The sequence below is a fragment of the Podarcis gaigeae genome (genome assembly GCF_964106915.1).
Source record: "Podarcis gaigeae genome assembly, chromosome: 1".
Classification (NCBI taxonomy): domain Eukaryota; kingdom Metazoa; phylum Chordata; class Lepidosauria; order Squamata; family Lacertidae; genus Podarcis; species Podarcis gaigeae.
The window spans coordinates 132,916,001-132,939,492 of record NC_139678.1 but is presented as its reverse complement, the minus strand read 5'-3'; the positions used below and the strand labels follow the sequence as shown (position 1 = coordinate 132,939,492).

Genomic DNA, 23,492 nt, shown 5'->3' with positions numbered 1-23,492 from the left:
GGGATACTTGTATGAAGGGTTCTTCTTATTATTATTAGTGTCATCAATGTAATTGATAATTCATACTTATGTGCCAATGCCTTGTCTAACTCCTGAGGAAACATAATTCTCCTTCTCTTTCGTTCTGTTTCTGTTGCTTTGCTTTTTAAAAATGAAATGAGTAAGGGGTGGCGTATTGTGGTTGCAGCCCAACCGTGAGTCTTCCTCCACCAAATCTGTTTGCCCAGATGCCTCACTGCTCTCTTCGGCATCCAACTAATAAATAAATAAATAAATAAATTATTATTTATACCCCACCCATCTGGCTGAGTTTCCCCAGCCACTCTGGGCGGCTTTCAACAGAATATTAAAATACAATAGTCTTTAAACATTAAAAAGCTTCCCTAAATAGGGCTGCCTTCAGATGTCGCCTAAAATTCTGGTAGTTGTTGTTCTCTTTGACATCTGGTGGGAGGGTGTTCCACAGGGAGGGCACCACTACTGAGAAGGCCCTCTGCCTGGTCCCCTGTAACCTCACTTCTCGCAGGGAGGGAACCGCCAGAAGGCCCTCGGCGCTGGACCTCAGTGTCCGGGCTGGACGATGGGGGTGGAGACGCTGCTTCAGGTATACTGGGCCAAGGCTGTTTGCCCTCTTTGCCCACACTTTGCCATTTGCATTGATTAAAAATGCTTGAAGGGCACATTTACTGCTGCCTATGTATTTCTTTTTATTTATAACTAAAATAATGTATATATTATTATTCAATGATGTATATATTGTTATGTATTTATTATTATTCGATACCTGGGACCTGTGGGTGTAGGGCAGTATATTAATAATAATAATAATAATAATAATAATAATAATAATAATGGGACAATAGACACCCTGAGTGCTTTTATAGTAGGGCCTCTTATGCTTTTGTGATTAATTGCCTCATTTTTTATTAATTCCCTCATGAATAATTTTTACCATATGGATCTGCATAGCAGATGGAAGCACACTGGGAAAGATGATTGTAAAATTGGCTAGGGTCAAAGTAATGCTGTAATCCATATCCTTAATTGAAAATATTTTCTAATGGATCTTAATATGCAGCCTGGCAATGTTTCATGAAATTTTGAAGTGAGTTTTCAGCAACCGAGTCCAGCTAGAAGCAAGCACAACATTGATCAAATCTTTTGACAAATTAACCAGATGAAGCTGGCAACCTCTCAGATGGAAAACCAGAGAAACAAATACTTTGTAAAGTCTAGCACAAGAGAATTTGTGGCAGATTAAAGGGCATCAGAAAGATGAGTTCTCTCTGCCATGGTTCCAGTTTAGGATTTGCTGGCTGTAATTTCTCTAAGCCCTTTCCGGGGCTGAATGAAGACCAGAGACATCTCCCCTTGTGGGTTGGGAGAGGAGATGAGGGGAGGGGTGGCAGAGGGAATGGGTGGTCCATGCTGGTGGGGATCTTTTGGGATGGGCCGGTTCCTCCTCCATCTGCTGTGGGGAAATGACAGTCATGGGGCTGAAACTCCTCTGTAGTTCAGCTCGTGTCAGAATATTCTATTCACCTAGGTTTAGCCACTAATTTTTAAAAGCCCCTTTTCAGTTTTGAATCAAAACAAATGAGCTTATGAGAAGTGCTTCCCTTCCTTCATTCCTATCCCAGCTTTCCTCCAAATACATGGTCCTTTTCCCTGTTCATATAAGGGTCATTCACACAGCCCTCCTCATGCACACCGAGGCCGCATCCCCTGAGGTTCACGTGGTGCAAGAGGGAGCGTTGCGGGTTTGTGAGGGCTGTTGGCACACCCAGCTCCATCTCTCTGAATGCTGAATTGCTGAGAGGAAGGAAAATGGGAAACCAGTTGGGAGACGAAAAGGAATGGTGTATCCTGGGAAAGGACAGAGGAAGAGACACACAGGGATGCGAAGGAGAGATGAGACAAATGATGCATTGTCTGGATAGGTCATTTCCTGGCACATAACGCTAGTGGACTCCTGCTCTGAGAGCCCATTCTTAGGTAGCCAAAAGGGCCGCACCCACAAACAAGTGGCAGGTATAGGTAGTTTGGGGAAAACCCAAGGTTTGCGTAAATTTTCAGAAAGAAAGCTTGTGGGGGGGGGGACCCATCAAATGAGATGACTGAGGACAGAATGCTGTTTGACTGCTGTGGGGTGGGAGGTGGGGGGGGGTAAGGAACCAAGGAGAGCAAAAATGACACTGAGTATATCTGAAAAACAATTGACTGGTCAGCAGGACCGAAGCACCTGAGCACTTCATGCGGCAACATTTTGTTGGAAGCTCCTCATGCAATTCTGAGGTGCAGAAGCCAACTGCTAGGGGCCGAGGTCCCTTTGCCCCCCAGTAAAATAGTTGAGAGGGACACATCCCAAGTTGATGGGCACTGCCATTCAAATGGTGTGCATGCACCATGTATTGTGATCAATTATGTGGAGCGGGGCTTACCTGCCCCCCCCATTTTAATCAAGTTGCCACCCCTGTAAGCATCTCCTAGCATCTTAATGCCTAAACCTGCTTGCCTGTGCATTGAGATCTGCAGGAGAGGCACCTCTCGCTGTTTTGCTGTGATTACACAAGAGATAGCTGGCTTTATCATTGTTTAGCTTTCGTTACCAGCTACTCCTTCAGAGGGTGGATGTCGCTGCTAAATGTTTTTTGCACGAATGTGTTGTGATTCAGGTAATGGCTGTTTGCATTGTTAGAATGCATTGCAGTTTATTGTTTGAAAGCTGTTGCAAACCACTTCAAGGGCTATGCCAGGGAGCTGCGTAATAAGCAGGATAAAACTGTCAAATTCCAGAGTCTGCCATGTGAGTCCGTCGCAGCAAATATAGCAAAAAGTCTTCTGTTGCAAAGGCTAAGGTTGGTATCTGGTTGGTGTCCCTTCACAGAATCCTAGAATCTTTGAGTTGGAAGGGACCACGAGGGTCCTGTTGTCCAACCCCCACCAATGCAGGAATCTCAGCTAAAGCGTCCAGGACAGGTGGCCAGCCAAGCTGTGCTTAAAAGTCTCCAGGGATTGAAAGCCCAAGTGCATCCATCAGTGGAAGGGGGGGGGGAGGCCATTTTTGGTGACTGTCCCTCCACCTGCACCTCAGTCCCCCCCCCCCGAGCAGACTGGGAGGAAGAGGCTGCAGGGGATTCAGTATCATGTGGAGGTGGCTATAACCACCCTAACAAATTTATTTAAAATTTCCTAGTTTTAAGGGCCTATCTGAGGGTTGTTTAAGCAATGCCTGAGAAGGTTGGTTAGTTAAAATTTAAGTTTGGCAAATATTTGTTGAGGCAATCTAAAGTAAGGCTGTTTCTCCTACTGCTGTTTAAATTTTAAAGTATATCAAAATTTTGCCGGACAACAAAACAAAATGTACGTCCCCTGTGAGCAATGACAGAAAATCAGATCAATTTTTGTTGTCTACACTGAAACACCTCAGAACTTTGAGTCTGATATTCTATTTTTCCCTTGGAGCAGAAACAAAATTTCAAACACAGTGGAATTTCCTGTAGGAATGAAATTCTGTTCTGGAGTTGGCTCTAATTGAAACCATGCTTAGACCAGCTCTTGTGTTCTGCTTCCACTTAAATCCTCCCATAGGTCAAAGGGATTGCACGGCTCTCCAGAGCGCAGAATTTGCCCCCGACTGTGAACACGGCAGGAATAATAGGGTTACACTCACCTTATCTCTTATATCATGGCCAAGACTAAGCCATTTAGGTAGCTAGGATAATTAGATTACCCCCTTAGCTCAGCACAATTCATTAGACCTCAGTATTTGAATCTCTACAGCTAAAGAAAGCTTGGCTCTTTCCTAATAAATCCCAATTGTGAGGCTTAACGAGTTCATGACGAAAGCAGACTACAAACATTTGGAACTAAAGCACGGCATTTCTGACACATGTGCTATATCTGTATAAATGAGGCTGTATCCTCTCTGCTAAAACAATCTCAGTGCTAAGGATCTTAATATCTCAGGGCAACGCTAATGCCAAAAACATTCCTCTTAAGATGTGTCCTGTTTAAAGGCTAACAATATATATGACAAAAATAACACCAAGTTAAGTTCAGCCTGGATAGCTCAGCTGGTTAGAGGGTGGTGCTGATAACACCAAGGTTGCAGGTTCGATCCCTGCATGGGACCGCTGCCTATTCCTGCATTCCAATTCTATGATTCTGTGAAAATGAAATTTGTTTACATGCCTTGCATTTGCACATTGTGAATTCCTGCTGTAGTTTCTTGAAGAATTGTGTGTGTTTCTGTTGTTAAACCCAAACTAATAACAGCTTTGGCTATAATGTCAGTAATTCAGACCCAACTACCTCTTTTTAGGCAAATCCAAGCACTGGGGAAGCCTGGCTCAGGGCACAAGTCCCTTTCAAATGTCTCATCCTTTCCAAAAGGAGTTTTCCACATGGCATGGTGGGTGGGTGGCTTGAACAGGAAGAAATAACTGCACGCTTTTCTGGGTCATGGCCAGAATTTGTATTTGAGGTGGTGCTGGTGGCGATTATTCTAGAGAATGCAAGAACCCTTTCCATACTTCAAATCCAGGTCAACTGTGGGAGTCTAATCTAAAGCAGACAAGAAGCTGGCTAGTGTCTGCTCTGGATTGAAAAATGTTTCGAGTTGTCATTGCTGGAAAGTGAAGTTGCGAGAAGGTACAGACATGAATCCTGGTATATGGGGAATGTCCATTGTGAAAGACTATTTGCTCTTTTCATAGCGAAACACTCTAATTGAGATATACAAAAGTACAAAATGAGCTTTTCAGTAACTGAGATTACTGATTATAGAGGACCACCATATAGTAGCTACTTTGATAAAACAAATTCAGACAAGAGAAGATCTAAGAGTTATGGAATAGAAGTAGCTTTAATTTGCTCATTTTTTTTTTGTTACAAACACTAAATGCTTACTGTATCTGAGTATAATTAACTTTTTGCAGAATCAGCATGTGTTTTCCCGAGTAGCTCAAGGGTCTTGGGTAAAGAGATAATAAATCTCATTTTACAGAGAAAAATAACAACTCAGTTGCATCAGTCAGACTAGCAAGTGACAAGTCACTGTGACCGAGCTCTGCTGTGATTTGGACACTTGGAGGAAGCACTGAAGAGAGAGTTCTTGATGTTTAGATGCCCCACTCCAAGATTTGTCCCTGATCCAAGAGCCCTGGTGAGATCAGTTTCAAGATGCCTAGCATGGGGGAAGCCATTGGCAGCCAACAGAAAACCATAAAAGGCTGTGAAATTGATGGCTTTCAAAAGGTGGGAATGTCTGTAAAAATCAATGACGCCAAAAGAAAAGAGCCGAATTGTTAGAGGAAAGATAAAATGCAGTGTGTTTCTCAGTAAGAAAAGTAACAAAGATGGAAGGGCCTGTTCCTCGGTATTAGTTACTTAGCATTCTCACATTAGACTGTGAGAACTAGTTCTGGGACAACATGTTGCTGCTTATTTCCAGGAAAGTAGAAGCAAAAGTAGGCCATAACATCTGTGCTTCACAGATGAAAATATAGCTGAACAGGGCAAAACACAGCCCCAACTTCTGTGAATCTCCCCATCCCAATGCTCTCTAAATCTGAGGTGGCTAAACCTGAGCCAAGGGTCTGGCCCAGCCAAGGACCTCCCTGATTTTGCTGGTGGTGGCAAAAATGAAAAAATAAAGTAGACGTGTCAGTATGGCGGGCAGAGAAAGCCCAGAGGCCAGCTGGGGAACATCTCCCTCATCAGTTGAGCAGGGAGAGGGAATTGCTGCCAGAGCAGCTGAAGATGGAGGGCTGGGGGGGGGGGGCGGAGAGAGAGAGAGTTGTGAGTAGGTGTAAGTACAATGGCTTAATTGACTCTGAAATTGAGAATATCTGAATGCACCTTGCTAACACTGGAGATTTGCCATGGCTGCATCCTGAGAGCTCTCTGAGCTCTAACTAGTTGATAATTAACTGAGGGTTTAACTTTGATGAAGGCATTCAATTGCAAATTCGCCATCTTGGAAGAGTTTTTCTTTGTTTCCAGGCTCCTTGGGAGAGGGAAGTGTAACAGGAGCTCAGGCTAATGGAACCTATGTGTGTGACAGAGAGCTATGTTTGTCAACTCTGGTTATAAGTTATTTTATTTCTAAGAAGATGAACCTATGCCTTGGACGGGCGTATGTCTTATGGTATTATGTAGCTGTATCTTATGGGACGCAGGTGGCGCTGTGGGTTAAAGCCTCAGCGCCTAGGACTTGCCGATCGAAAGGTCGGCGGTTCGAATCCCTGCGGCGGGGTGCGCTCCCGCTGCTCGGTCCCAGCGCCTGCCAACCTAGCAGTTCGAAAGCACCTCCGGGTGCAAGTAGATAAATAGGGACCGCTTACCAGCGGGAAGGTAAACGGCGTTTCCGTGTGCGGCTCTGGCTCGCCAGAGCAGCGATGTCACGCTGGCCACGTGACCCGGAAGTGTCTCCGGACAGCGCTGGCCCCCGGCCTCTTAAGTGAGATGGGCGCACAACCCCAGAGTCTGTCAAGACTGGCCCGTACGGGCAGGGGTACCTTTACCTTTACCTAGCTGTATCTTCCATGTTTTTTGCACCTGTTTTGAAGAAGCTCTGGTTAGTAAAGCTTTGAATAATATTTGTGGGTCTGGACAATGTTTTGTTCCAAAAGGAGTCAGGTTCTTATGCATCCAGTTGCTTCAAGCACTCAGGCCAAAAAAGGTAACCCACCAGCTCTAAATAGCAAAGGGGATCAGGATTGGGACCATGGCAAATTGGCAGTGGATTAATCCCACCATAGTCAAGACAACTCCCACGGGTATAATGTTAACTGTTGGAGATGTGAGGTACTTTCCCTGGTCCTTGGCTCCAGAATTCAGTTCACACTGGTCTTAAAGCCCCAGATGTCTTCATGGCTTTTCTGAACTCCAGATTCCAGTTCAGAACTTGGAAGCAATTGTGGATAAGCATTAAGATGTACACATTTAATGTGCAATCAAACTAATGAATAAGACGCTATGCTGGAACTGGTCTCAAGTTTTCACAGTGTGAAACAGAACTGAGTCTTAAGTAAAACTTTCATTGAGATTTGAATGTCTGAATGAATTGAATTGCTTGGTTGTAAACTGGAAAAATAATTAAAAATTCACGGCCTCCAATAACTTCAGCTATAAACAGTTGGATTCAAGGGGAAATGTTCTTGGAGGAGAGAATCTGGCGTCTCATGTGACTTGCAGACAAATAATTAAAGGACCCGGGTAGGCACTTTCAACGCTCTCAGTTGCGGGAGTGTAAATGAATTGGGGTTCTGCAGTTCACCCCATCCATCCACACAAGGACCCTGACAATGGGTCAGATCCTTACCAGGAACTGCTTCATGGGCCAAATTTGATAAATGGGAAGGGCCACTCACCTGTCAAAATCCCTTTTACTCAAAACTTAAAGGGGAACAGGGAGGAGGCTTGTAATTTTTTTAATTTTTTTTTTTACAAAAGACCAATGAATCTACTGGTCTGGAAAACCAGTGAAAGTAATTCCTTTTTAATCTTACCAAACTATTTTTGGATAGATGGGGTAAAAACCTATTTCACCCAAATTGTATAGCCATAGTTTTGGTTGTTGTTGTTTTTTAATCAATGTATTTTTTCTTAAACTATTTCTCCTTCCAGTTGTTCTGGAATGAGATAGAAAGGCTTTAAAAAGCCAATAAAAAGTTTCATTAAAAGTGGTACTACATTTCTGCTTGCAGCTTTTCAGAGATGGATAAAGCAGCATTGATCCTGCAGGTAAGACTTCAAGCACTTTACAACTCATCAACAGAGGTTGTTCTGTTTTGTGCTCCAAAGGAAATCCATGGAATCCTATGCATTTAAAGCACATGCCTTGAAACCAAAATTCAACCAATTAATGAACATAAAATGCCACAAGATTAACAGTGGGTGAATGGGATAGCGCTACAGCCTATAATTTCATGTCTGTTTAGACTCATCAAAGAGGAAGGGAAGTAAGTTTTTCCTTGTTTTGCAGCATGCTTTCTCTGAAACCTTGAACAGGAAAAATATAAAAACATTTTGTTTTGCAGGCATTTGACTCTTGCAGTCTTGTGTTCTCTCTGCATCAATCAACTTTAGTCTCTAGTTTGCTCCTGGACATAGATTCTTACTCTGAGCCAAGAGTCACCCCTAAACCCCAGCTCCTGCCTTACTTCAGGGGCAGACGCTACGAAGGACGGTGTCCAATTCCTTATTTACCTGATTTCCAGGTGGATTGATGTTCTCCTGGGATGAGGCTCGGCTCCTGCGTTTTGTGTGGTGGGTCTGATAGACAAGGGTCTTCTGCACTCCCTCCATGTCTTCCTCGGAAGTGTCCAGATCAGCTGAGTACTGGGATGGATGCTGCTCATTCCAGGGACGGCCTTTGGGAACAGAAGAAGGCTGGGATTCAGAGCAATAGACTCAAAACTCAAATCTCGTGTTTCAGGGCAATCTGAGCGAGATTACTAATTTCTGAAACTTTCTGGAAGAAGTTTCAATTTATTCACTTTGGCCTCAGATATGTTTACAAAAACAGGGGAAATAATAATAATAATAATAATAATAATAATAATAATAATAATAATAATTTATACCCCGCCCATCTGGCTGGGTTTTCCCAGCCTCTCTGGGTGGCTCCCAACAGATTTAAAAGCACAATAAAACATCGCACATTAAAAACTTCCCTAAACAAATCAAAAGCTGGAAGCAAATTAATTGCAAGGAATAGAATATTTCTATAGCCAGGTGCTTGTTGCTTGCCAGTTTTCAACCCAGAAAAATCAAAATATGTGAAAAGTGTGGTCATTATTTTAGGGGCAAACTAGATGAAAGAGATATGTGATCAGATTATCTATTTCTTTAAAAGTTTGCAAGAGTGCTGAGAGGCTTAACCCTGTCCCTGTGCTTTCCTACCTCCTTTGGCAATTTGACCTATTAAGAGAAAGTTACATGTACCCCAAAGTTTTCTCTCGTGGAGCAAAAAGCCACTTTTTGGATTGGGAGGGAGGGTAATGTTTATTGGGGAAACAGTGCTTAGATAAACCCCACTATGCTGCGAAGCACGCAGTCCACCCACTGGGCAATGACTCCTCTCCACTCATTGCTTCCCAACGCCCCATGCTAAGAGGTAGAAGACCAGGCTCACAGAAACTCCCGCTGCCCTATGCAAAATTCTCCAAATACATCACACTCAAGTTTGCTTAGATCCTCTGCGACTACAAGGGGAAGGCTCTTGTCGCCAGTTCTGGAGTTTTGTCCCCGTATTTTCCACAGTAGCTCAGCCCTGGTTTGTTGCCGGCCTTTGAACTCTGAGCAGCATTACCTAACCAACAAATGAGGAACACACTGAGCAGCATTTGAGAGGCTGCAGGTGTCTAATCTCTGCACCATGCACTTTTCCGTTTTGTTACCTTGTTAAGAGAAACCACATTAGGGATAATTTAGTTTCCAATAATCACATTTTCCAGGTATTTATAGTAACTGTAAAGCACTGAACCCTGCGGCACAACAAAACCTTCTGAGAGTAACTGGACTGGGATCCATTTCCATAGACAATTTTACAATTAGTTCACTTAAAATGCAAACCTCTGATGGGCAATGTGAGCCTAGGAAGATCTATCTGCGTCCTGCTGCATGGCATTCTGCACCTTGCCGAAAGGCGTAAATCAACGTGCCATCCCCAAGTGCCAAGAAAGACGGTCTTCCATCTGCCAGAACTGTAGGCTGTTGGCGATGGCTTGGGCTTATGCTTTTGGAGTGTCTGTGCAATGAATTCATTCCAATTGCCCTTCTAGAAATCCACTCCAGATCAAGAGCTTATTGTGTGGGCCAACTTGTCTTGTCTGTACCATTTATGACCGGAAGACTGAATTGAATGCACTGCCACATGAGGGGTGTGTGTGTGTGTACAGTTTATAGACCTGCAACAATTGCTGGTGTGGCAGCCTCAAAGTTCTAGCCAGCCTGAAACCATGAGGGGGAGAGGGGGGGAGGACCTGAGGTCTCTTCCAACTGGGCTTGGGGTCAGGCTTGGAGCTGGTTTGCTAGAATTCACCATTTCAGCCGTGGGGAGAGTGGGAAAGGGAAATGCAGGAACTGGAGTTCTTTCACTTCACAGCTACCATCCCCACAATCCTAACCCCCTTCCAGGATACAGTCATACCTCTTGTTACGTTTGCTTCAGGTTAAATCTTTTCAGGTTGCATCCTGTGGTGACCCAGAAGTAACAGAACGGGTTACTTCCAGGTTTCGCCGCTCACGCATGCGCAGATGCTCAAAATGACGTCACGCACATGCGGCGAATCACGACCTGCACAGACGCAGGTTGCATTCTGCTCAGGTTGCGAATGGGCCTCCGGAACGGATCCCGTTCGCAACCAGAGGTACCACTGTACTTAGTGTATAAACTATCAGGGGCTTACCAATTCCCCTACAATTTATACTCCAAGTATCACTCCGTCTGTCATTGCTTCCTCTCCCCTCTGCAAAACAAAATACTACTCAAGCTTACATACATGCCAGGAAACTCGAAAAAGAGGAAGAAGAAGAAGAAGAGGAGGAGGAGGAGGAGTTTGGATTTGATATCCCGCTTTATCACTACCCGAAGGCATCTCAAAGCAACTAACATTGTCCTTTTCCTTCCTCCCCCAAAACAAACACTCTGTGAGGTGAGTGAGGCTGAGAGACTTTAGAGAAGTGTGACTGGCCCAAGGTCACCCAGCAGCTGCATGTGGAGGAGCAGGGAATCGAACCCGGTTCACCAGATTACGAGTCCACTGCTCTTAATCACTACACCACACTGGTTCATCCTTCTTAGGATGGGCTTGGTGGTTTGCTTCTTCTTCTTCCATTATTTTAAACTTATTATTAACATTTTAATTTAGGGAGAAGTTCTCCCCCAAGTGTTTGGGTGCCACACCCTTATTTTGGGGATGTCCCATTTCACTTGCAGACTGTCAGACTCTTAACCAGCCACTTTTGCTATTAGGAGGAATGATGTAAATTAAACAGCTCCTGTGCATAGGAAACATGATGCACGCTACCCAAAAGGAAGCTGCTCTTGTCATATCAGTTTAGGAATTTCTTTTCATGAAGGGAATATTTCATCATGTAGTTCCCCACAGCCTGAAGTACGGACAGCACAGGGGCAGTTTTGGCCTGGGATGCGTGGCTTGTCCTTTATCCTGGGGGCCACCAACTTATCCCAGGCCTTGTGGCCCTGACACCTCCCTCTTCTTCGCCAAGCTCAGTGGCTGCTAGCACAGCGGAGGAATGGTTCACAGCAACAGTATAACCATTTCAAAATTCAATTTTAAAAATAATATTTTAATTTTAAAAATAAAAAGACCCCCTCCCCAGTGTAAACACACAAATAATACAAATTTGTTTCTCTCACTCTAATTGATAATTTCAAGTAATATCTGAAGTGTCTTCAGAAAGAGGCTTTAGTGTAACATCTTTCCTTTTTATTTTAATATATTGATTATATATATTGATTATATATAATATTGGCAGGGCGGGGGTTCTTTTGTTTTTTTCCACCATTTTGGCAGGGTGGCACTGAGGGTTTGCTGCTGCTAAGTATCATTACAGAAATCATGTTTGATTCTTGGAGAACTATGTTCCTCCTGGTCTTCTAGTCAAATGTATTTATGTAAATGAGAATAAATCATAACTACAGCAATGATCTGAAAATTCAAAAGAAGTTCACATAGTCCATTGCAGCAGGGCTCATTTTTAATAACATATTAGTGTGGTATTTGTTCCACTTTGGCAGGAAAGATTCGGCAAGAAAGATCCATGTTGTTCTGCAACCATTTGCTAGCGATATGCCTGGTCATCCTCTGTATCCTCTGAGACACGTGATTTTTGCATGTAAATTAGATTCACTCTAAAGGACAGAAATCTACAAAAGGCTGTACAGTGGTGCCCCGCAAGACGAATGCCTCGCAAGATGAAAAACTCACTAGACGAAAGGGTTTTCCGTTTTTCGAGGCGCTTCGCAAGACAAATTTCCCTATGGGCTTGCTTCGCAAGACGAAAACGTCTTGGAGTTTTTCCCCTTTCCCCCCTTTTTTTAAGCCGCTAAGCCGCTAATAGCCGCTAATAGCGCTAAGCCGCTAATAGTGCTAAGCCGCTAAGCCGCTAATAGGGGTGCTTCGCAAGACGAAAAAACCGCAAGACGAAGAGACTCGCAGAACGAATTAATTTCGTCTTGCGAGGCACCACTGTACTTTTAATATTTTAGCTCTTCTTAAAATAAACAGTGCTGAGAAGGCATTTCCTCAGGTGTTTGGCTACAGGAGAACCTACCCGCCTTGGGAGTTCTCTCGAGGCTTTTAGGCTGTGAGTTGACGGTCAGCCGAACTTCGGTGCTGAACTCCTGTTCGGGGGCCGGCAGGTGCTGCCCCTGCTCCTGCAGGAGGTGGCGGAATGTTGCCGCCAGGTCAGCTTCGGCAATCATTGATTCCCTCTGGGAGGGGTCTTCCTTGGCACTGGGAAATCCTGCAAAGCTCTAAGAAGAAACAGTGCCCATCAGCGTCGACAAGGAGGCAGTTTGATCTCTCATTGACAGGTAAGTGTCTGGAGGAGGGGCACTTCCTCAGTGTTGGTTATATATGTGGCGAATTGATACCACACCTGATTGAAATGATCTTTTTTTGCATGCACACACCCCAAATCACGATGGTGAGTGGGAAACTCTGAGAGGGCTTGCAGAGGAGGAGGAGGAGGTTTCTAATGTGCAGCCACAGTCAGTCTGGTAGCTGCCAAGAGGAAAAATAGTAATTCCCACTTCATGTCTCAAAGGTAAAGGTAAAGGTAAAGGGACCCCTGGCCATTAGGTCGAGTCGTGACCAACTCTGGGGTTGTGGCGCTCATCTCACTTTATTGGCTGAGGGAGCTGGCGTACAGCTTCCGGGTCATATGGCCAGCTTGACTAAGCCTCTTCTGGCGAACCAGAGCAGTGCACGGAAACACCATTTACCTTCCCGCTGGAGTGGTACCTATTTATCTACTTGCACTTTGACGTACTTTCAAACTGCTAGGTTGGCAGGAGTAATGGGAGCTCACCCTGTTGCAGGGATTTGAACCACCGACCTTCTGATCTGCAAGTCCTAGGCTCTGTGGTTTAACCCACAGCGCCACCCGCATCCCAGTCTCAAAGTTGGGTGGCTGTTAAATGCGTGAACAGTCTACACTGAAGTGTTGTGCTTGAGTTAACATAAGGAGACCCTAAACAGCTTACCAAAAGCATGAATAGGACTTTCTATGTAATACCTGATGTTTTACTGCCGTTGTGTTTCAAAGAATTCCCCATGGGAAAAATTTAAACTCGTGTGTGTGTGTGTGTGTGTGTGTGTGTGTGTGATGGAAGTGATAATCTGTGGTGCTCCATCACTGAAGGCTGAGTCACATTTGCAACTCACTGCTTGATGCTACAGTCAGAAAGTGACAACAAACAAAAGCCTCCTGACATCTGAATCTGCTCTCTCACTTTCTAGCCTATTTCCAACCTGTAGCTTTCACTAATACATTTCACAGGGCAGACGAAAATGCTTATACAACAAGCTGGGCCAGCAAAGGTCAAGAAAATGAGAAGAATGAGGGAGGGGAGCAATTCTGAGGTGCCAGGGATGATGCAAGCAAGCAGGAAGGCATGGCCGCCACCGTAATACCTGAAGACCTTCATTCCCAGGAGAGAGCTGCTCAGACTGCCGGCGAGATTGAGAAGAATATTCCGAGTCCATTTCAAAATCAAAGGGATGGACAGACAGCAGGCGCTTGGTCTTGCGCATCTTAGAAAGCACAGAGAGTTTAAGAAACCAGAGTCCATTGTAAATACAGTTGATAGTGAAATATTTTCACAGGTCTCTTGGAAAGGTTGGTAACCATCTTGCTACTTTCCACGCAGTGCTCTGCAGGGGGTTTTCCTCACAGTTTCCTAGTTCTATGCCAGAGTTCAAGTCCAGCCCTGCTGTTCTCCCCTAATGGGATGCTTTTCAGGTCAATAAGGAACAGGGGCAGCTGAGAGCTATTCCTTATAGATTTATATAGAAAACATGCAAACACTCCTTTGAAAACAATTTACTTCCCCCAAAAGGGCAGAAATAAGTTCAAACAAAAACATTCCGATCCAGGATTCTGCACTCTGAATTTGGAATTTATTCAAATGTTGATTTCCCTATACAGTGATACCTCGGGTTAAGTACTTAATTCGTTCCGGAGGTCCATTCTTAACCTGAAACTGTTCTTAACCTGAAGCACCACTTTAGCTAATGGGGCCTCCCGCTGCTGCTGTACTGCCGCTGCACGATTTCTGTTCTCATCCGGAAGCAAAGTTCTTAACCTGAAGCACTATTTCTGGGTTAGCGGAGTCTGTAACCTGAAGTGTATGTAACCTGAAGCGTATGTAACCCGAGGTACCACTGTACATATACTGAAATGCCAAAGCTGAAGTTAAAGATCTGAATCTGAGGATTTAAGATTTCAGTGAGAATTTTTTCCTAACCTAAATAACAATTCTTGCTAAAATAAATCATTTATATGGGTGAGGCTATCCTACTGGGCTCATGCCTAGGTCCATGACTCAAGATCATTCAACTTTTATTGGCTAACACTCGGTCATTTGTTCAACAGCTTTTGCACACTCCATACAAATGGTTATAGAAGGGCAAAATGGTGGGTTTCCTTTTTTTTTACATTTTCAGTGGATGCAGAGGTATAATTTAGATTCTTCCTAGAGCCTGTGAGCACAGAAATGAGACAACATCACCCAGAAACCGGCTTGAGGCACGAGGGCTCCAATAAATGACTCCACAGGAAATGAGATTTATATCAGAAATCAAAAGCAGAAAGATCACCTTTTCCCAGAGAAAAAGGAGTAATATCTTCATTCAAGAAGGCCCAGCGTGATATATAAATGAGCTCCCAGTGCTAACATGGAAGAAAGTCCATTCCCAGGTGCCCTTACCCTCGCATAGCACTCTGCTTCTCCACCATCGATCGCATCTTCTGCCTCTCCCTCCTCACTGTCCTCATTCCCACTGTAGAAGTGGCAGTCACCTGGGCAGCAAAGAGATGGTCGGTCAAATCAGGCATGTGAGGTCCACTCAGGAAGTGGCTGTAGCTTAGCAGGAGAATGCATGCTTTACATTCAGAATGTGTCAGCCATCTCCACTAGAAAGGGTATTAGCAGGAAAGACACAGGAATATAGGAAATTGCCTTATACAGAGTCAGACCATTGGTCTAGCCATGGCAGCAGCTCAACATTTGAGAAGGCCTCTCTGCCAGCCCAGGAGCTGCTTGGCCCTGAACCTGGGATTGTCTGCATGCAAAGCAGATGCGCTTACAGCTAAGCTATGGCTCTCCTCCAAAGATGAGGGAAAGCTTCTGAGATTTTGGAAAAGGGTTGCATATTGAAGGAGGCACCAGTGGTCTGACTCAGCCTAAGACCACCTTATCCTCATTTCTGATCATTGCTATTATAGATTTTTTGAATGCACAGCATTTTTTTCAATCCTAGGCATTTCACTCAGAAGTAAGTTCAATGGAGCTCACTTCCAAGTACCGTATTTTTCGCTCCATAAGACGCACTTTTTTCTTCCTAAAAAGTAAGGGGAAATGTCTGTGCGCCTTATGGAGCGAATGCATGGTCCCTGGAGCCAAATTGCCCAGGGGCAAAAAGCAGATCATGCACTTTTCTTTTCTTTTTTTATGAAAGAGGGAAGTGGGTGTTGAAACAAAGCTGCTGATCGTTTGCTGATCGGGGAGAGAGATAAGGGATGCTAGAGATAAAGGAGGCTGCCTGGGAGGGGGGGAGCAAACTTGCAAAGGGGGAAAACAGGAAGACTAAAGCAATAAGGAGAGAAATTAGAAGAAAAGGAGGAGCAAAAAACTGCTGCAGCTAAGGAAAAGACACTAAGGCAAACAAGCGGGAAGGGAGTGCTGAAAGGAAACAGCTGATCGGTGGGATCGGAGGAGAGATATGGGATGCTGGTGGAGGCTGCCTGGGAGAGGGGGAGGTAAAAGCCCATGGATCCTCAGGATTTTTACATTGGGTCACCCCAAATTCACCCCTAGATCACACAGCATGTCCATGGCTACAGTCTGCACCAAAAAAATCACGCACCCCCTGTTGCGTGGGGCCGCAATGGTGCAAAAACGTGGTTACAAAGCACGGATCCACATGGATCCTCAGGATTTTTGCATTGAGTCACCCCAAATTCACCATCAGATTACATGTCTGTGGCCACAGCATGAACCACAAAAAAATCATACATCCACTGTTTTGTTCAGAATATTTTTTTCTTGTTTTCCTCCTCTAAAAACTAGGTGCATCTTATGGAGCGAAAAATACGGTAAGTGGCTCAGATTGTGGCCTGAATGTTTGCTGTTCCCATGTTATGGGGATGCCAAAGCCAATTTAGTCCCCTTCCTCTGTCCTTGACAGACCATAGCTCAATGGCAGAATATCTGTTTTGCCTGCAGTAGGTTCCAGGTTCAATCCTGACATCTCTTGGTGGGGCAGGGTGTATAGGTTTGCTTGTTTGTTTTAAGCCACTTACTGTTGATGTCTGGCAAGCTATAAACTCTGTCATGAAGACCTAGAATAAAAAGAAAATGCAACATAAATACTTTTAAAACATATTTTGCAGTAAGTCTGATGTAGGGCTGAATAATTATCCCTTTGAGCATGTAAAGACAATTAAAAATAGATCTATTATCAGCCTGGAGCCCCAGCTTAGACTGAAAACCAACAAGCTTGTGGTCACATACAAGTTAGTTCCTGAGAAAATGCTGTATTGGCTTTGAGAGGAGCTACCATTGGTAGGGATAATTCAGGTTTAAGTCGGCAATTCCTGTTAGGAAACAGTTACTTGTGCCTGATTTCCACTTAAATCAACATCCACTGAGACATGTAATATGTATACAGGATAGATATATTTATATCTCTGTAGGATTTTCCTATAACCCGGTCTGCTAGCAAACACTTACAAAGATGTGGTGGAATAATAACTGGGGTCACCACAGTGCCAAAATGTGGAACATGAGAAAGGCATCTCCCCACCCTGCAACAGCATGGGGCTCCCCTGGTCCTGGGTTGATGCTATGGCACCAGGACATCAGCATCAGGCTAGAAATGCAGCCCATGCCAAAATAGCATGGAGAACTGAGGGTGGTAATTTCAGCCCTGCATGAAGCCATTTGTATGAGTACAATATAATGCACCTGATATGTTATTACCAACTTTTGCATCAGACCCATATCCAAGGGGCAACAGAGCAGCGTGGATTTCCCTGGTTTGCTTTGTAGAGGATTCTGCTGTCACTCTGTCAGCATGCCAGAATCAGAGGGTGCTCTGTTAACCATATTGACCTCTGCTTATTAATGATCCCATCAGTCAAATGAAGGAGGATCTAATGTAAATGACCCCATCCTTGGCATGATTTTGTATAAAACTAATCTGCTGTCATTTTAAAAGTGAACAGGGATACAAATTTCCCCAAAGATCCCATGCTGAAAACAAGGAAGACCCATAGAAACACCTTCTTCCTTAATGAGCCAGAGCTTTCCAAATGTCACTTCCCATGGAGTGTGTTGTAAATGGCAGCTTGCTTTCACATGGCAAACCTGCAAGACTGCCCAAGACTGCCATCTATTGGCCAGGTACAATTCAGCAGGTATGAGCAATAGAAACAAAATGCAATATGCACACACATGCACGCACTTTCAGGCCTGATAATGTGCATGTATTCCAAAGTTAAGTCCCACTGGGTTAAGATGTGCTCCAAAGTTAAGAGTGCCTTGGATTTCAGTTTCAGACATTAAACTTTTACAGATCTAATAAGGGTGGGGGAATTAACAAGCATGAGAGAAAGAATCTGAGATTCTCTTAAACATATCATTATTGTTAAGTTTGTAGGTTTCCAGAATTATTATTTTTTATATTACTTTCAATAATGTTCATTATATTTTCCACATTTTATTCTAATTTGCTTTAGAGTTCTTGGATAAGCAAGGAGTCTACCTAAGTACATAGACAATATAGGTTCCAGTGATGCGTTTGGTAACACAAACTGTGAGGTCTTCATTACACAGTGGCTCCCAATGGGCTAGCCTACTGCATCAGTATTTGACAGAAAGAAAAGGAAGATAGCGAGACAAATAGACAAAACAAGGCTTCATAGCCGGAAGCAAATGTTTCAGCCATCAGAAAGCTTTGGCCATATTAGAGAATGCTTCACTGGAATGAACCCTGGAGGTCAATGTGTCCCAGGAAAGCCAGCAGCAAGTCATTATGTTCCAGCTGCAGAGCAGATCTATTGGACTGGGTTCAAAGAATTCTAAGCAGAAGGAAAATAACCATTAGCAGTCTTTCACAAGGCAGCCACACAGTGCTAAAAAGGTAGGGCCTATAGCGATTCTTATAGCGATTCTGCTTAAGCAAGAGGCTGCACAAACTTCCACATGAGCAGAATAACGCATCGGGATCAGGTTTCACTTTTCTTGCACAAGACCTAAGGATGAAATGTCCAGCCTTAAAGATGCAACACTGGCTCACTGGCTATTTCTTAAGAAGGCAGGCCTGGAGGACAGTCAGTCAAAGAAAGCTTTCCACACTTCTGCTTGTGCCACCGCTAAATCAGAACCAAAGTCAATTGGGTTTTTTTGCAGATTGATGTTCTGGTTCAACAGTGAGCTTTTCCTGGGGAAAGTGGTGGGACAAACCAAAAACCACTCAGACCTGTGCCTAGAAAGGAAGGGAGAAGCAAAAGTGGGGGTGAGCCCAGAGAGACCTGTTTAGTTTGCATTTCTTCCATTGTCTCCTGAGACAGACGGATGCCAACAATAAGTGTGTTCTGAAGTATCTCCCTCACAGCTGAGGGCCAAATGAGGCAAGGTGGCAAATATCTGTCATCAGACCTCTCATTTCTTTAAATTTTGGCAAATTGCAGTTTCATCCAGGGTTCGGGCAATCTGGACCTGCATCACAGCAATGGGAATTAGTGGGTCTCAACCCTTTGGTTCATTTCCCCAAATAATTCAGTCCGTGAATTGCCATTTATGCATGTAATGGTTGCTGCGCCAATTACGTTTCCCCTAAAATGGTGAACATCAGCTTCATGGAAGGGGATTTTATACTACACTCGCTGGCAGGTGATGGTACACATTCATTTCTTTGGTACAATTGTTCCCATCCTTCATGACTTTTAGAAGCAAACAAAAACATGCAAAGACTGTTCACTTGAAAACTGCAGAGAGATGAGTGTGTACACAACCTGACAACAATTGCTTGAAATAGTAGTAGAAGTAGAAGTGGTTGTTGTTACTACCATTATTTTGTTCATCTCCAGCCTTGTTTCTATAATGTCTTATTTGGACATTTTGTTTTACTTGGCCTGCAAAATTAAAACAGATCTGGGCAATCACCAATTTTTGTGTTTTCACAGATGGCAGCTCAGCCAGTCTTATGCATCTTGTTCCCTGTGGGGAACCTGATACCTGCAGAGCTCCTAAAGAGCCTCCTTTGACTTTCTTCAACAGAGACCACCTGCAGATGCTCCAGGAAGATTTGCCATCGATCTCTCAATAGTTAATGTTAACGACACCCCTAAACACTAGATTGGTTGCTACCAGGAACTGTAACAAATGGTTCTGCCTTCAAAAATTGTTGCTGGATAAATTTTAAATCAACTGCAGTTAACTTCCAAGTGAGTGCCCCTAATTTTAGCATTAAGTGAAAGGGCAAACAGCTCATTGCAATTCACTTTTTCCAAACCGCTCACCAGTGGTGATTAATTTCTAAAAGCAAAGGTGCTGGGATTCAAGCCAGCTGAGAAACCACACTCTCTAACTTTGGAGCCACGTCACTCACTCCAAATGTGTGGGAACAGACTGTGGCTACTCAGATGTAATTATTGTGATTTGTGGTGACAGTTAATTTGGTACCCAGTCTAAACCACAGAACCTCTTGGGCTTGCCGATCAGAAGGTCGGTGGTTCAAATCCCCGCGATGGGGTGAGCTCCCGCTGCTCGGTCCCTGCTCCTGCCAATCTAGCAGTTCGAAAGCACATCAAAGTGCAAGTAGATAAATAGGTACTGCTCCGGTGTAAAGGTAAACGGTGTTTCCGTGCACTGCTCTGGTTCGCTAGAAGCGGCTTAGTCATGCTGGCCACATGACCCAGAAGCTGTACACCGGCTCCCTCGGCCAATAAAGCGAGATGAGCGCCACAACCCCAGAGTCGTCTGCGACTGGACCTAACGGTCAGGGGTCCCTTTACCTTTACTATTCTGTGGAACCTTCAGAGTGCTGTATAGAAAGATACTGAGAGGACCCCCCCCCCGACCCCTGCCCATACCAAGCAAGGTAGGATTCATTTTCTGTCCATGTGTCATCCTTCCGTAGAGCGACCGCATCACCTTAGCACTTCCAAACCGCTTAAAACGAGATTTCACATGCTCATAATACCATTCCACAGATCCAGTCTTCACAATCCTGTCCAGTAGGAGAAGACAAAAAAAGGATTATGTACACAGGTATGATCCCAAACCTTCAATCAATTAAAACACACCTGTTGACTTTAGTGCCGTTTTGACTGCACCACACAAACACAAAACACACAAAAAGGTAACATTTCCATTGCCATGGAGCCAGATTAGCCCTGGCCTCTCCATCCCCATATCGACTCCTCCCTGGCAGGAGCAGCTGTTCATGTCCAGGGGCTCCTCTTCAGTTGTCTGTGCTCAATGAGTGGCTGTTGGGGAACATGGCTGGCCCAGCTCCTTATTCTAGGCACCAGTAGTGTCCTGCATAGGTAACACAAGCCTGGGGATAAAACATTCGGAGGGAAGCAGGGAATTCAGCAACCAAGTTTGTGGAATGAGAGATAGAAAAGATTGGTGCTTGGCAACAACACATTCTTCTACTGCACTAGTTGGCTGCAAGTGCTCCACCTCCTTCCATGAACGTTTTCACTTGGGTAGCCTACTATAGGAGCTCATGCTATAAGGTGATGTGAGGGACTGGGTAGGATCAGCAGGTGTCCTTCTGTGCTTCCCCTCACACCATTGTAATGGGGAAAAATACCCAAATATAAAGGCCTGTTATGAAAACTAAAGAAAGCATCCTCAAGTCACATTGCTGGCAGATGAGTGCCTGAAGCTTGAGGGAATTGATGCTGGGGATTGAGCAAAGCAGAAGTGAAATGAATTGCTAAGAGAGCATCTTACATGCCGGACTTTAACCTTGGAGCAATCCCTGTCTCTAGGCCTAACTTATCCCGCAGGGCTAGGGGAAGAAGAGAGGTGTGTGCAGCTACCCTGAGCTGTCTAGGTAAAGGATGAGATAAAAATGAAACTGTAGGAATGAAAATCACGGGAGACGAGTAGTAGGTGTCATGTGAGAGGCGTCTCCCGGGGAAGCCCCGGGAACTCTCTTTTATGAACTTCCCTTTATGAAACAATGACCATTTCACCCATTTTTGAAAACAGAAAAGTCAAATGGCAACGCAGCACCTCCCTATTGCAACCGCTCACCTGCCCAACCCTCCAACACCAGTTCAATCCTGTTCTGATATACTGGAGTATTAAGTGGAACTTGCAGAAGGTTCACGCAAAGGAATAAAAAATGAAAATAAAATCATTTTGGGTGTTCTTTGTAGAGCTAGGTGGCTAAACACTGAAACCTGTGAGAAATTCTAGTACCAGACAGAACCCCATCTCACATCTACTTTGGCCCACTACTATACAAACAGCAGCAACAACAAGAATCTGTCCTACTTACCTGGATAAACGGCAAGGATCACACACCCAACCTTCCTCCTTTTTATTGTAGCTGCTACAATTTTTACAGGTGTGTAACTGGCAGTCTAAGCATTTGCGTTTGTTGTTCACCAGGAACTTGAAGGGCTGCAGGCAGTGAATGCAATGGGTTTCATTGAGGTGGGATTGACCGGACAGCAGCTCACGCTTTGTGCTTTCTTTTTCAATCTTGCCTTTCAGTTCCCTTTGAAAAAATGATAATAGAAGTATTTAGAACCTGAATACAGGAAGTAAACTTTGAGCAAAAAACAAAGGCTTCAAGATCTAGCCAGAAGGCACAGAAGAGAAGTTGGATGATTCTACCCTAAAAGTTGGTTCAGAACTCAACAGGAGTTCAACAAATGTTCAGGCTCCAACAAACGTTTGTATTCAGTTAATACTTAGCACATTTCAGGGGTTCAGAACATTTCACATACTGTTTGAGTAATTCTTAACAACCAAACCCTCAGCAAGCCGATGGGTAAAGGACTAGTGAAATTGGGTCAGTGGTGGGATCTGAACTGGAAATCTCCTGGCTCTTACCTTCTACAATCCTCCAATTCTCACCAGTAACAAGCATGCACCTATCAAGGCTGGGACAACTAGTATTTCCCTCTGGCCACTGAATGTATCTCTCTCACTGCTTCAGGGTAAGTGGTGAGCCGATGGCTTGGACTTTGAGAGAGCAGTACAGGGAGAGTTCTGAATCTGGGTGGTCATACTCATGGAGAGAACCCCCCAATCTGCCTCTGCCTGATTTCATATATTTGGCTCCAGTGGTGATTGTTTAGGAACAGAGAGTCCAGATTAGTGGCAAACCATTATGGAACTCTGTCGAAACCCACACCCAACGTTCAGCTTCATGACTCAGAAAAACATTATGGTTTTCCATTAAATAAATATAGTGCGACATCATCAAAGTACAAGCAGGCATATGTCCTCTGAAGAAGGCTTGGGAATCTGTCCTACATGACTGCTTTGGCTGCAATAATAGCAATAATAATTGTATGATTCAGAGTACAGTACTCAAAGTACGTCTCATATATTTCCTTGCTGTAATTGTAGCCCTGCAAAGGTGACCAGTATTATTATCCTGATATTACAGATGGATCCAACCAAACCCCCTACAATCCGCCTCTGACATAACACCCTTTCTGCCCCACCCCCATCCCCAGAGCTCTTGGGGGACATCTTCACCATCCCTTGGAGAAGGAATCCAAGGGCAGACCTCTCATTCCAATGGCTCTTGGGACATCCTCCAAGGGACCATTAAGATGGTACCTTAAATCTGCTCACAAAATAATCTATAAAGAAGTTGCCTTGCAGTTTTGACACCCTTTCACTTTCCATAATTCTTTAGAAACCAAAGCTGTTAGTGTTAGGATATTTCCGTTCCACCTTAAGAAGGGAGCAGGTTGTTGTGTCACAGCCTGCGTATTTCCTGTTCACAGGATGTTTCTGTTTTTGTATATAGCTTTTGCTCTCTCTGTGTGTCTGGACATCGAAGCAGGCAGTCATGTTTTTTTCTTTGTTCTGACCAACGCTGAATAAAGTTGTAAATAATGCTCTCCTGGGTGCATCTTTCGCTGTGGAAACTCTGCTGAAAGGGCGTGCACTAGTCTTGGAATGTGGCATGCTATTTCTGAGGCTTGTGTCACTAATTGATTGATACTGCGTTTCTATCAGAGATCGA

The 23,492-nt window shown here is 44.2% G+C and overlaps 1 protein-coding gene across 4 annotated transcripts in view; it reads right to left on the bottom strand.

Annotated features, from left to right (window-relative positions):
• MLPH (melanophilin) overlaps positions 1 to 23,492 on the bottom strand; it is a 77,546-nt gene that overhangs the window by 27,767 nt on the left and 26,287 nt on the right. For all 4 annotated transcript variants that reach the window (XM_083708484.1, XM_083708485.1, XM_083708482.1 and 1 more), the window contains exons 3-9: positions 21,783 to 22,004; positions 20,359 to 20,495; positions 16,564 to 16,602; positions 14,969 to 15,060; positions 13,674 to 13,793; positions 12,310 to 12,511; positions 8,215 to 8,378 (exon numbers count right to left, since the gene is read on the bottom strand). In XM_083708484.1, the coding sequence (XP_083564610.1) occupies positions 8,215 to 8,378; positions 12,310 to 12,511; positions 13,674 to 13,793; positions 14,969 to 15,060; positions 16,564 to 16,602; positions 20,359 to 20,495; positions 21,783 to 22,004 (976 nt within the window). The remainder of the gene's footprint in view (positions 1 to 8,214; positions 8,379 to 12,309; positions 12,512 to 13,673; positions 13,794 to 14,968; positions 15,061 to 16,563; positions 16,603 to 20,358; positions 20,496 to 21,782; positions 22,005 to 23,492) is intronic.